Genomic DNA, 13,510 nt, shown 5'->3' with positions numbered 1-13,510 from the left:
GCCGGGGGTGGGGGGAGCCAGGGGTGGGGGGAGCCGGGCTGACATGGGGTGAGGGGGTTAGTTGGAGCACAAATCTTTTTTGACATCAGGCCCACAAAAGGTTACTGAGGCCCTGGCACTCTCTGCCTCCCCCCCCCCCCGCCACCCCCCACCCCCGACGTCGTGGCCGAGCTCAGCCCGGAGACCAGCAGCTGAAAACATAGGCTGTCCATTTTGAACTCTCTCATCAGCAGCCAAAGGGAGGCTGGGCTGCCAGTCTAGTCTGTCCCTCGGCTGGTCTGGGCTGTGCTGGGCTGGGCTGTGCTGGGTTGGGATGGGATGGGATGAGCTGGGCTGGGTTGGCTCTGGGCTGGGTTGGCTCTGGGCTGGGTTGGCGCTGGGCTGGGTTGGCTCTGGGCTGGGTTGGCTCTGGGCTGGGTTGGCTCTGGGCTGGGTTGGCGCTGGGCTGGGCTGGGTTGGGCTGGGCTGGGCTGGGGCTGTGCTGTCTGTGAGTTGGGCAGGGGGTTGGGCTGGGCTGGGGAAGAGGATGGAGACACGCCGTTCCAGGCTGAGGTGACGGGGCTGTCGCCACCAGCAGAGTCAGCCCGAGCCCCGCGTTCAAATCCAAAAAAACCAAATCTCTCTCCTTTATTTTGTTCTCTCTCTCTCTCTCTCGTCCTCTGTCCGGGTTACTTTTCGGGGAGTGTGTGTGTGTTTTTTTTAAACAAAGCAGATTTGTATTTTTGGCTGCAGTGGGAGGGGAGGGGTGGGTGGTGATGGTTGCGGGGGAGGGTGTTGTGTGTGTGTGCGTGTGCGCGCGCGTGTGGGAGGGGGGGAATCCATCCAATATTAACTCCGGGGTTGGTGGTGGAAATGGGGTTTGGGGGAAGTTGGGGGTGAGGGCAGCACAACATTTATGATGACCAGGGTTTTTACGAGCTGTTTGTAATGCTGAATTTTAACCTCACCCCCGAGAGACGAGAGTGAGGGTGGGGGGGGGGGGGGGGCGGGGAGGGAAGTGTGGGGGGGGGAGGGATGGGGTGGGTGGGTGTGGGAGTAATAACGTTGTATATACTGTAGAGAGAATTATTTGTACATGACTTTTAGGCATTCGATAAAGAAAAAATGTAAGCTTTATTACCTCATTGCTAAGCTCACACAAAAAAAAATACCAATAGAATTCTCACCTCTGCCCTGACTGTAGAATACACTCACTTACTACCTCTGAGCAATACTCACGCTTACTTTCTGTGTTTTTTTTTTCTCTGTCTCTGTCTTCATTTTTAAATTTTTTTTAATTATTATTGTTCGAATCTCCGCATCGTGGCAGGCGGTGCTGAAAGGTTTATATTGTGAGCGGGGGGCGGGCGGGCGGGCGGGTGGGGGGGTGGTGGGGGGCTATTTTTCCGCGTGTGTGTGCGCGTGTGTGTAGTGGTGGGGGAGGGGGGGGGATTAAATGTTTAATTGTTTAATTTTTCCCTTCCCTCTCTTCCACCCCCCACTCCTCCCCACCTCTCCTTCTCTCTCTCTCTCTCTCCCCCTCTCTCCCACACCTTCCCTCTCTCTCTCCCGTCTCTCCTTCGATTTGAAAAGAAACGTGCATCCAGAAACAGGGTAACAGGGTGGGGGAGGGGCTCCGCTGCCTTCACTGTATTTCCCTACTCTTAGCCTTGGCGTCTCTCCCGCCTCCCCTCCCCTCCCCTTCTCCCCCCGCCCTCACATTGATCAGCCTGATGACGTGTGTTCCACCGTGAGACCCAAAACGCCCTCCTTTTCGTTGACTCATGTTTTCTTAGCTACAAGCCATCCTTCCTGGCCCAGTGTCGCTCATCTTCATCCATCGCTCCTTCCTTCCCTCTCTCTTTCCCCCTTCCTATCGAAACGCGCCTAAAATCCCCGAGTGCAGCATTTAGAGCGCGCACCTCGCAAGCGAGAGGACCCAGGTTTGATTCCCGGGCAGAGCAAAACCTTAGGCAAATTTCCTTACTCCACACACGAGCAGTAAGTAGGAACCCGGTTGTTAAGTCAATTGGCAGATTGCTTCTCCGGGTGTTATATAATCCCTTCCAAAAAATAAAGAAATAATAATTTGATCACTTAATTTACAACTATTTGTGGGACACTGCTGTATGCAAATGGCTGCCGCATTTCGCCCACAAAATACACAGCCACTACACCTAACAGTATATTCGGTGAAGCGCTTGGAGACGTCTCAATGACGTGATAAGGTGCTGTATGAAATGCAAGAATTATTATTGTGATTATTATTAAGGGTGGGTTTAAGGTGTCCCCAATCGATGATATTATTCGAGGTCAGTATGGTTTTGGTTTGAATTGAAATCTCCGAACAACTTATAAAAGTTTTTACCTGTGCCTGTTACACCCCCACTCCCCCCATGATCTGTATTATTAACTTTTTTCGCGCCCTTTTTTTTGATATGAATGTATAATTTTTTTTGAAGGCAACACACACTCCACAGGGGGAAACCTTTGATAATGACAGAGGATTGTGATTGTGGTTTTAGTTTTTAAGATTGAAATTGTTTCCTCTCTCTCTCCCGACGCCTCCACTCCCATATTTTTCCGGGTTTTAAAAATGTCTTCTTTTGCCAAGAGACGATTTGTAAAGAGTGTTCACCGGGCTCCCTCCTGTCTGTCTGTCTGTCTGTCTGTCTGTCTGTCTGTCTGTCTGTCTGTCTGTCTGTCTGTCTGTCTGTCTGTCTGTCTGTCTGTCTGTCTGTCTGTCTGTCTGTCTGTCTGTCTGTCTGTCTGTTCAACGGTCTCCCCTCCCCTCTACCCTTCTCCCCCTCCCCTCCGTGAGTCTTGGCTGCATTTCACTCGCGCCCACCCCCCTTCCGATAGTGAAATCTTCTCCATTAAAAGACCCGGGAAGTGAGGGAGGGAGAGAGAGAGGCGAATGAGAGTGAGAGCGGATGGTGGGGGGGAGTGAATGAGAGTGAGGGGGCAGTGAGTGAGGGGAAGTGAGTGATGAAGGGGCGAGAATGAGGAGGAGTGAGTGAGTGGGGAATGAGTGAGACTTAGGGGGAATGAGAGTGAGGGGGGAGTGGGGGAGTGAGGGCATATAGTGAGAAAGTGTGAATGAGTGATTGTGAGAGCGAGAAGGAGTGAGTGATGGAGGAATGAGTGAGAGAGTGAAAGGCAGGGGAATGAGTATGAGTGGGAGGGAAGTGAGGGAGAGGAGGGAATGTGAGGGTGGAGGGAGGGATTGAGTGAGGGAATAGCGAATGAGAGGGAGGGAGTGAGAGTTAGAAGAGGGGTGTGATTGATTGATTGATTGATTGATTGATTGATTGATTGATTGATTGATTGATTGATTGATTGATTGAGGGAGTGAGTGAGTGAGTGAGTGAGAGGGAGGGGAGAAAGCGAGTACCCTCACCATTAAAGGCGCAGGCCATTTTTCCGGGAGATCGGAATAATTTTTCCCGGGAATTCCGTGTCTGCGTTCACCCACAGAGAGAGGGAGAGACGGTGCGGAGTTTGGGTCCCTTTCACTCTTTATAAACTACCATTCTGTGCTGCTAATAAATAACCGTATTGCTTTTCAATAAAACTTTATTGTTCCACACAACAGGCAAATCCCTTGTTCTTATTTAAACCGACGGCAAATTGTGGTTACGCAGCGCCCCTCACGAGTGGGGGGACGTCTCGGAGAGCTTCTTCAGACAAGACGTTAAACCTAACTCTCCCTGTCTGTGCACCGTTCAGGCGGATGTTCAAGATTGCAGATTTGTTTTGCTTTGTGGTTATGAACAGTGCAGTGGCCCGCACTTAAAAATGACAATAACTTGGGTCACTCAATCCGCGATTGTTTGTGGGACGCTGCTGTGCGCAGTTGGCTGCTGTGTTTCGCCCACGAAGCACACATTAAATTCAGTATATACAGTATAGTCTGCGAGATGTCTCAAAGACGTGATAAGTTTCGATATCAAATGGAAAGATTATTATCTCCTGTGGTGCTGTTGGAAAAGAGAAGGGAGTTTTTCTCTCTCTCCCAGTGTCCTGGCCGAAAATATCACCAGCTCACTGGCTGTTTGTGGGGGCGTCGCTGTCCGTAAAGTGGCTGCCGCATTTCGTCCACGAAATACACAGTCACTACACTTCACAATGTGTCCTGTGAAGCGCTTTGAGATGATCCGGTGGGAGGGGGGAATGTGTGTTATATATAGAATAACACATCCCGGGAGAGAGTTACAAGCTGAAATCTGATCTGTTTCAGCAAACAATTTGAAAGATTCTCTTGGGGCTATTTAAAAAAAGAAGGAAATCTCTCTCTCTTTCTCTCTCTCCGATGTCTTGACCAACAATCCCCCAGATAGATTGGTCATACACTCCATGGCTGTTCGTGTGACATTGCCGTGAAAATAAATTCCCTTTTTCTTGTTCAGCGGATGTCTGACGCACACTGGAACCCATCGCTCTGCTTAACACTCTCCAAACCAGCTACACATGGAAATTTCCATGTATTGAATGGAATATTCTCGCTCTCTCTGGAGGGACACACCTGCTTACCTCATCCCACAGAGAGTGTCAGGTGTAGATCACAACCCAAGGCTTGGGGACCCCAGAGCGTGTGTTGGGGTAACTGCTAGAGTCCAACCAGCTAACATCACGTAGCTTGCCATTGATATCACTGTCTGGCGAGCTTTCCCACTGCATGTCCAGCTAAGACCACTCTATGCTTTAGGGCTTTAGTTTGCAGAGTTAACAGGAGCTGAGTGGGATGACTCCGTGCCCCCAGTGGCCTGGACGTGCCTGGCCCAGGAACAAGACTAGAGACCTTCTCGGAGGGCTGGCTCGATTACGATATTCAGGTGCCAAACGTGTCACCTTGGAGCCAGTTCAGCTCCGACGAGACCCCCTGCTTACCTCGACTTCCTCCTCACCCCTCGAAGATATGGAAATATTCTGAATATGCTGATTCTGATGGGACGAGATAATGTAGATCATGATCAACTGTTTTATCTTGTCCTGAACAGTAGAACCTGAGGACACGGCCTGTGATTGAAGGGAGTAAATTCGGAACAAATCTTTGGAAACCCTCCTTCAGTGAGTGAGTAGTGAACTTGTGGAACAGGCTCCCGAGGGAGACAGACGGCGGAAGCCGAAAATGTCATTTGTTTCAAGAACAAATTTCTGCCAGAAAATAATATCTTTATACACTGTTAGACAGTGTAGAGTTTGGGACATGACATGACAAGCGACTGCCAGGAGGATGGTGGAAGGCGAACTGGATGGACTTTGGTCTTCTTTCGCCAGCAAATTCTGATGTTCTTAATTATACAGTCACTACGCCTCTCAGTGAAGCCTCCTGTGGAGGGATTGGAGGTGTTCCTACCTGACAAGGTGCTGCATCAAACACAGGGTTAGTAAACACCCTGTCTGAGCCCTCCCTCAGGTCCTGTCACGGCTGCAGGTTAGTGCACTGAGGGGGAAACATAGGCTGAGGCTCAGAGTGTGAGCTGCAACTCACAGCAAGTGGTTGTGTGGGTGTGGCGCTGTCTGTCTGTCTGTCTGTCTGTCTGTCTGTCTGTCTGTCTGTCTGTCTGTCTGTCTGTCTGTCTGTCTGTCTGTCTGTCCGTCCTCTATCTGTGTGTCTGTCTGACTGTGTCAGTCACCCGGTCACTTCTCTCTTTTTCTGTGAGTGTGATGTAAATCTCTCTCTCTGTCTCTCTCACATATAATGTCTCATCCTCTCTCTCTCACACACACAATATCTCATTCTCTCTCACACCGACTCTCTCACACTGTCTCACTCTGTCTCACTCTCTCTCACACACTGTCTCACTCTTTCTCACACACTCAGACATGGTCTCTCTTACACTATTATAGTCTCTCACACAAATATATACACGCGCTCGCTCTCACACACTCACTCTCACATTCACACACTCATGCAATTTCTCACACACACATTTTCACTCTTTCATCGTTTCCCTCTCCATCTCACACACACTCACACACTCACTCGCATACCCTCTCTCACACACACACACACTCTCACACATACTCCCTCTCACGCTATCTCTCACTCATACTCTTTCACACACTCACATGCACTCTCTCAAACACACTCTCTCACACATTCTCACTCTCCCACACACGCTCTCACTCTTGTTCTCTCTGACACACTCAAACATATATTCTTCTCTCTGACACACTCTCTCATACACTCTCTCTTTCTCTCTCACACTCCCGCTCTCCAGGATGATCTGGCTGACGATCATCGCTCGTGTTGCTGATGGACTGCCTCTGGCCGCCTCGATGCAGGAAGACGAGCAGGTAAATATACACACACACTCCGCCTGTCACACACACACACTCTAACTGTCAAACACAAGCACTCCACCTGTCAAACACACACACTCCACCTCTCACACACACACATTCCTCCTGTTACACACACACTCTACAACAAGATTCCATTTATTGAGCGCCTTTCGCGTCGGGAGGATGTCCCAAGGCGCTGTACAGTTGGGTCAGGACCCGAGCATTGGGGAAATGGTCAGGGTGAGGGGAGGGGAGGGAGGGAGTGAGGAGGGGGCAGAGAGTCGAGAGCGGAGCTGAAGGCTGAAGGTCAAAGAGAAAGGTCTTGAGACCGGCCTTGAAGGAGGAACGGGAAGAAGCGGCGAAGGCACTGGGGGATGGAGTTCCAGAGCCTGGGGGCTGAGAGGCTGAAGGCCCGACCACCGATGGTAGGGCGGTTGGGGCGGGGGATGTGGAGCAGACCGGAGTCAGAGGAACGGAGGGTACGGACGGGCAGGGAGGTAGGGGGATAGTAGGTCGGAGAGGTAGGAGGGAGCGCGGCCGTGAATGGCCTTGTAGGTGAGGATGAGGATCTTGAATTCGATCCTCTGGGGGATGGGGAGCCAGTGGAGGCGAGCGAGGGTGGGAGTGATGTGGTCGCGGTGTCTGGTGCGGGACAGTACACGAGCTGCAGAGTTCTGGATGACCTGCAGTGTGGAGGGAGGGCCGGGAAGGCCGACGAGGAGAGAGTTCCCATAGTCCAGCCTTGAGGGGATAAAGGTGTGGACCAGAGTTTCAGCAGCGTGAGGGGTGAGGTAGTGCCGTAGTCTGGCGTAGTCTACTCTGCCCGTCACACACACACACTCCACCTGTAACACAAACACACACATTCCGTCTGTCACCCACACACACTGCGCGTGGCTCACACACACACACTCCAGCTATCACACACATAATCCACCTGTCACACGCACAGTTCGCCTGTCACACACTCACATTTTCCTGTCACATACGCACTCTGACAGTCAAACACCACCTGTCTCACACACACAAACACACTCCAACTGTCACACACACACACACACACTTCACCTGTCATACACGCACTCTGTCTGTCACACACACGCCGGCTGTGTCACACACACCGGCTGTCTCACACACACACTCCGCCTGTCACATATACGTTCCGCCTGTCACATACTCCACCTGTCACAAACACACTCCTCCTGTAACACACATACAAACTCCGTCTGTCACACGCACAAACAGTCTACCTGCCATGCACTCCATGTGCCACGCACACGCATTCCACCTGTCACGCACACTCCGCCTGCCACACACACAGACACACCACTGAGCTGTGGTGTGTGTCGTTGACAGTCACTGAGCTGTGGTGTGTGTCGTTGACAGTCACTGAGCTGTGGTGTGTGTGTGTGGTGTGTGACAGTCACTGAGCTGTGGTGTGTGTGTGTGGTGTGTGACCGTCACTGAGCTGTGGTGTGTGTGTGTCTGACAGTCACTGAGCTGTGGTGTGTGTGTGTCTGACAGTCACTGAGCTGTGGTGTGTGTGTCTGACAGTCACTGAGCTGTGGTGTGTGTGTGTCTGACAGTTACTGAGCTGTGGTGTGTGTGTCTGACAGTCACTGAGCTGTGGTGTGTGTGTGTCTGACAGTCACTGAGCTGTGGTGTGTGTGTGTCTGACAGTCACTGAGCTGTGGTGTGTGTGTGTCTGACAGTCACTGAGCTGTGGTGTGTGTGTCTGACAGTCACTGAGCTGTGGTGTGTGTGTGTCTGACAGTCACTGAGCTGTGGTGTGTGTGTCTGACAGTCACTGAGCTGTGGTGTGTGTGTGTCTGACAGTCACTGAGCTGTGGTGTGTGTGTCTGACAGTCACTGAGCTGTGGTGTGTGTGTGTGTGTGTGACAGTCACTGAGCTGTGGTGTGTGTGTGTCTGACAGTCACTGAGCTGTGGTGTGTGTGTGTCTGACAGTCACTGAGCTGTGGTGTGTATGTCTGACAGTCACTGAGCTGTGGTGTGTGTGTGTGTGACAGTCACTGAGCTGTGGTGTGTGTGTGTGACAGTCACTGAGCTGTGGTGTGTGTGTGTGACAGTCACTGAGCTGTGGTGTGTGTGTGTGTGACAGTCACTGAGCTGTGTTGTGTGTGTATGTCTGACCGTCACTGAACTGTGTTGTGTGTCTGACAGTCACTGAGCTGTGGTGTGTGTGTGTGTGTGACTGTCACTGAGCTGTGGTGTGTGTGTGTGTGACTGTCACTGAGCTGTGTTGTGTGTCTGACAGTCACTGAGCTGCGGTGTGTGTGTGTGTGTGTGTGTCAGTCACTGAGCTGTGGTGTGTGTGTGTCCGACAGTCGGGGAGGAATCTACAGCAATATCAGCTTCAGGCAAAGCAACTTGTCCACAAACTGAATGAGCTCTCGCCGGCTCGCTGCTCCCTGGAGGCCGGAGATTACACCTTCCAGTAGGTACCGCGAGAAGGGAGCGGGGCGGGGCGGGGTGGGGGGGTGTGTGGGGTGATGGTGAAGATGTGTGCCTGTACCTGGTGACAGTATCTGTGTTGTCAACTGTGACTGGGACGGTACTGACCGGCTGTACCGACCATCTGTGTCCGTCTGTACTGTTGTGGAGTCCTGTACCTCAGTGGTTAGAGCACTCGCTTTGCAAGTGAGAGACCTGAGTTCAATTCCAGGCAGAGGGCGAAACCTTGGGCAAGTTTCCTTACTCCACACAGAGCCTAATAATAATCCCTCCAAAACCCAAAACAATAATAAATTGGTCATTTTCAATCTACGACTGTTTGTGGGACATTGTTGTGCGCAATTGGCTGCCGCGTTCGCCCACAAATATAGTCAATTCGCTTTACAGTGTGTTCTGTGAAGCGCTTTGGGACGTCCTCCCGACGTGAAAAGCGCTATATCAAATGCAAGGTTTATTATTATTATTATTATTATTATTACTGACTGCCCATTGCCGGCTGTACTGACCGCCTGTTGCTGCCTGTACTGACCGCCTGTTGCTGGCTATACTGACTCTTGTTCCTGGCGGTACTGACCTCCTGTACTGACCCTGGTTGCCCTTGGCCAGTTGCCTGACAGCGGGGGGGATCTGTTACCTGACGCTGTGCGAGGCCAGGTTCAGCCACAGGAACGCCTTCTCCTTCCTGGCCGGGCTGGAGGCCGAGTTCAGCGAACTGCACCTGCGGAAGGTTCCGGCTGTCACCCGGCCCTACGTCTTCATCGAATTCGGTGAGTGATCCCGGGGGAGAGAGAGAGACTGCGGGGGAGAGAGACGGGGGAGAGAGAGAGATGGAGAGTGAGAGAAAGGGAGAGAGAGAGAGATGGGGGGAAGAGGACCGGGGGGGGGAGAGAGAGAGAGACGGAAAGAGAGACAGGGGGAGAGATGGGGAGTAAGAGACAGGGTGAGAGAGACAGGGAGGAGAGAGACGGGGGATAGATGGGGAGTGAGAGACAGGATGAGAGAGACGGGGAGGAGAGAGACGGGGGAGAGATGGGGAGTGAGAGACGGGGGGGAGAGAGACGGAGAGAGAGATATGGCGAGAGAGACGGGGGGGAGAGAGACAGGGAGCGAGAGGCGGGAGGAGAAATGAGGAGACAGAGATGGTGGGGGAGAGAGAGATGGGGGCGGAATAGATATAGACAGGGATAGAGGCGGGGGAGAGAGGGACAGAGAGGAAGACAGGGAGAGAGAGACAGTGGCTGGGATTAGTCTCTCAGCCACCCCAGGGGAAATGGGAGCCAAGGTCGAAGAGGAAGATTGAAGAAGGTCTTGAGACGGGCCTAGAAGGAGGGAAGAGCGAAGACGAAGGAGAGGGGCTCAGGCATCAGGCTGTCTATTGATCCTTTACAATCTCTACCACCCTCTCTACCCACTCTTTCTCTCCGCCCTCCCTCTCTCCCTACCTCCCTCCCTCTCTGTCTCTCCACTCTCTTTCTCCCACTATCACCCTCCCACTCTCTATCTCTCTTCTTTCTATCGTAACCCTCCCTCTCTCATTTCCCCCCTCATTCTCCCTCCCTTCTCTCCCTCTCTCTTCCATCCTCCCCATCTCTCTTCCCCCTCCCTTGCTCTCGCTCCTCTCTCCTCCCAATAACCCCCACCCCTCTTCAACTCTCCCCCTCACCCCTCTCATGTCTCCCTTGTCTGATTTCCTATCTGTATCTTACCCTCCCCCACCCTCTCTCTCTCCACTCTCTCACACCCTCTCCTTCTCTCTCACCCACCTTTCTCCTAACTTTGTTTCCTCTCCCCTCTCCCCCTTACCCACTCTCCCTTTCCCTTCTCCTCTCTTCGCCCTTTCTTCCTCCCGCTCCCCCTCTCTCTCACCAGACACGTATATCCAGAAGCTGAAGAAGACCTACAGTGACTCCTGGTCCCGACGCAGTCTGGTGGTGATGCCTGATCTGGAGAGTGTCCTGGTCACCACCCTCGAGGAGGTCCTTCAGCGAGGAGAGGGCCTGTCAGGTCAGAGACCCCAAACCAAACCCCCCTCTCAACTTCCCCCAACGCCAACCTCAACACCCCAACTCAGCAACAAACTCAAACCCAATCCGTAACCCAACCCTCAACATCTCCAACTAATCCTCAACTCCCCCTCAATCTCAACCCTCAAGCGAAACCGTCAACCTCAACCTGCCCCCTCACCCCTCACACTGCCCTTTATTACTGTGAACTGTAGTGACTGTGTGTGATGCGAGTGGATGCGGCAGACAGTTTGCGCACAAAGTTCGCCCCCCGGCTAACAATCCTCCAACAAATTATATTTCTACAGCGCCTTTCACGTCAGGAGATAAAAGCAGTCGCTCAATTCCATGGCTGTTTGCGGGAATGTTGTCATGCGGCAACTGAGCTGCCGCATTTACCGGCAAAGCACATAGTCACTTCACATGCCAGTGATGCCATGCTCACCTATTGCTTTTTCTCTCTCTCTCTCAGAGCTGAACACAAAAAACAGAAAACACATGTCCGTCCAGTCGGGGAAGCCCCAGCTCAGCCTCCGTTGCCCAGACCTCCACGCCACAGAGCCCCTCCCCCGAGACCCCCATTCTCCTACTCCGCGGAGGATCTACACCAAAGCTGCCGTCTCCGGCTTGTGTCTCATCACTGCTCTCCTGTGTTTCTGGTGGTTGTGACCCTGACACAGGCCACATCCTGCCAGGAACCCAATTCTAATGTCACCCCCCACACCCCCCCACCATTGCCCTTCCCCTCCTCCATCCAGCCCTCTCACCCTCGCCCCAACCCCCGGCTCCACTGGTTCCACACAGCGCAGCAGCTTAATTTGAAGATACAAATAAAACAGTAAATGTTAATCCTTACCTTTGCTTTGGCACCTTTCTGTGTTTAGTGGGTGGAAAGCGGCAGCCAATTTGCACACAGGGAGGTCCCCGCAAGCAGCCATGGAGCGAGTGACCCATTTTATCTGGGGGGGGATTGTCGGTCAGGACACTGGGGAGAGAGAGGAACTCTTTTCTCTTTTTCAATAGCGCGGCGAGAGATCTCACTCTCGGGCACAGACGGAGCACAGACGGAGCTTGTGCAGGTGTTGGTACCCGTTTTGCGATATAGTCTGAGATACGCAGATATATGTATGTGAGATATAATCATTATTACATAAATAATCCTTGCATTCGATATAGCGCATTATCAGGTCTTCGAGAGACTCAAAGCGCTTGACAGAATATACCGTAAAGTGAATTGACTGTATATTTTGTGGGCGAAACCCGGCAGCCAATTGTGGACAGCAGCGTCCAACAGTCGTGGATTGAGTGACCAAATTATTATTTTTATTTGTAAGGGATTATTACCCCCGGAAAAGTGATCCACCAATCGTCTTAACAACCAGGTTCTTACTTGCTGCCGGGTAAACAAGGGCATGTGTGTGGAGGAAGAAAACTTGCCCAATGCTTCGCGCTGCCGGGAATCGAACCCAGGTCTCTCGCTTGTGAGGCCAGCGCTCTAACCACGGAGCTAATATACACAGTACACGGGATTAATACGGTTGTCGGTAGTTTTTATGGTTTAATAAGTGAAGAGTTCACAGCGGACAGTGTCACCTGTCACCTCACACCGCGGAGATCATACACACATCACCATAGCTTTAACATAGCAGATAGAGAGAGAGAGAGAGACAGGGGAGGAGAGGAGGCAATCAACAATAAATACATTAAATACATTTCAGTAAATAGTGAGTCAAAGCTTAGCTCTGAGCAGAGGTCAGAGGGTAAATAACAGGTCAGTGGGTAAATAACTGGTAAATATAACCCAGGAGGTGCTGAGGGTGAGATGCTGTAACACGGGGAAGCATCACCATCTATTGGCCGCGGGTGATATAACAGGAGAGAGAAATGTTCCTCCTTTGATTGCTCTTTATGGCTACTCTTACTTCAAACGTCCATCTATCTCATACCCTCCATCCACACTCCCAGGACAGCCAGAGCACGGGTCAGAGACAGAGTAAAGCTCCCTCTACACTGTGCGACATCCACACTCCCAGGTTGGATACGGTGTGTTGGTCAGCAAATGCAGAACAGGACGCAAGAGCAGAGAGGTGTTTTGTTACGGGCAGGACCCCGTGGGAGAGAAACTCCCTTCTCATTTCCCCCGATAGCTTCGCTTATGTTTACCGTCCGCCTGGACAGGGAACAACAACAAACTGCGTTTCCACAGCGCCCTTCAAGCAGGACAGTGTCTCAGGGTGTTTAACAGTGGCAGAGCCTGATGCCCCGCCGTAGTGAGACGGGGGGGGAGGAGGTGACCGTAAGCACGGGCGAAGAGGAAGGTCTTCGGGCACGATCTAAGGTTTAACGTCTCGACCGAAGGACGGTGTCCCCTCACTGTGTTCTCAATGTGCTCCCCACCCCTCACACTGGCACTGTCCACACCCACCAAATGCCCCCCACCAAACACTCCCACCACCCAATCCCCATATCAGCCTGTCCGCTCCCTCCGCACCGGCCTGCTCCAGGTCCACAGCACTTCCCGCTCACCATTGATGGTCGGACATTCAGCAGCTCTGGAAATCTATCCCGCAATCCCTCCGCCTCATCCCTCTCTATTATCTCCTTCAAAACCCATCTAAAGACATTCCTCTTCGACCGTACCTTCGGCCACTCTCCCAAATTCACCCTCTCCCACCCCGATCTCCCAGCTAGGGTCCAAAAAAAGCTGACCGTCCAGCCCTGGGACATCTTTCCGACATGACGGCCGCTGTACAAGTGTAATTTG

The 13,510-nt window shown here is 52.2% G+C and overlaps 1 protein-coding gene across 1 annotated transcript; it reads left to right on the top strand.

Moving 5' to 3' along the window:
- The first annotated feature begins 6,207 nt into the window (after positions 1-6,207).
- Positions 6,208-11,496, top strand: LOC103189730 (vesicle-trafficking protein SEC22b-like). The gene is made up of 5 exons (XM_007910233.2): positions 6,208-6,282; positions 8,617-8,726; positions 9,350-9,510; positions 10,613-10,747; positions 11,219-11,496. Exons 1-5 carry the CDS (start codon positions 6,208-6,210, stop codon positions 11,413-11,415), a joined length of 678 nt encoding a protein of 225 aa, XP_007908424.2. The 3' UTR covers positions 11,416-11,496.
- The last annotated feature ends 2,014 nt before the right edge of the window (positions 11,497-13,510 follow it).

This window comes from Callorhinchus milii, unplaced genomic scaffold (genome assembly GCF_018977255.1).
Source record: "Callorhinchus milii isolate IMCB2004 unplaced genomic scaffold, IMCB_Cmil_1.0 Scaffold30, whole genome shotgun sequence".
NCBI lineage: Eukaryota > Metazoa > Chordata > Chondrichthyes > Chimaeriformes > Callorhinchidae > Callorhinchus > Callorhinchus milii.
Note: the sequence above shows the minus strand (reverse complement) of the source record. Positions and strands in the feature narration are given on the sequence as shown.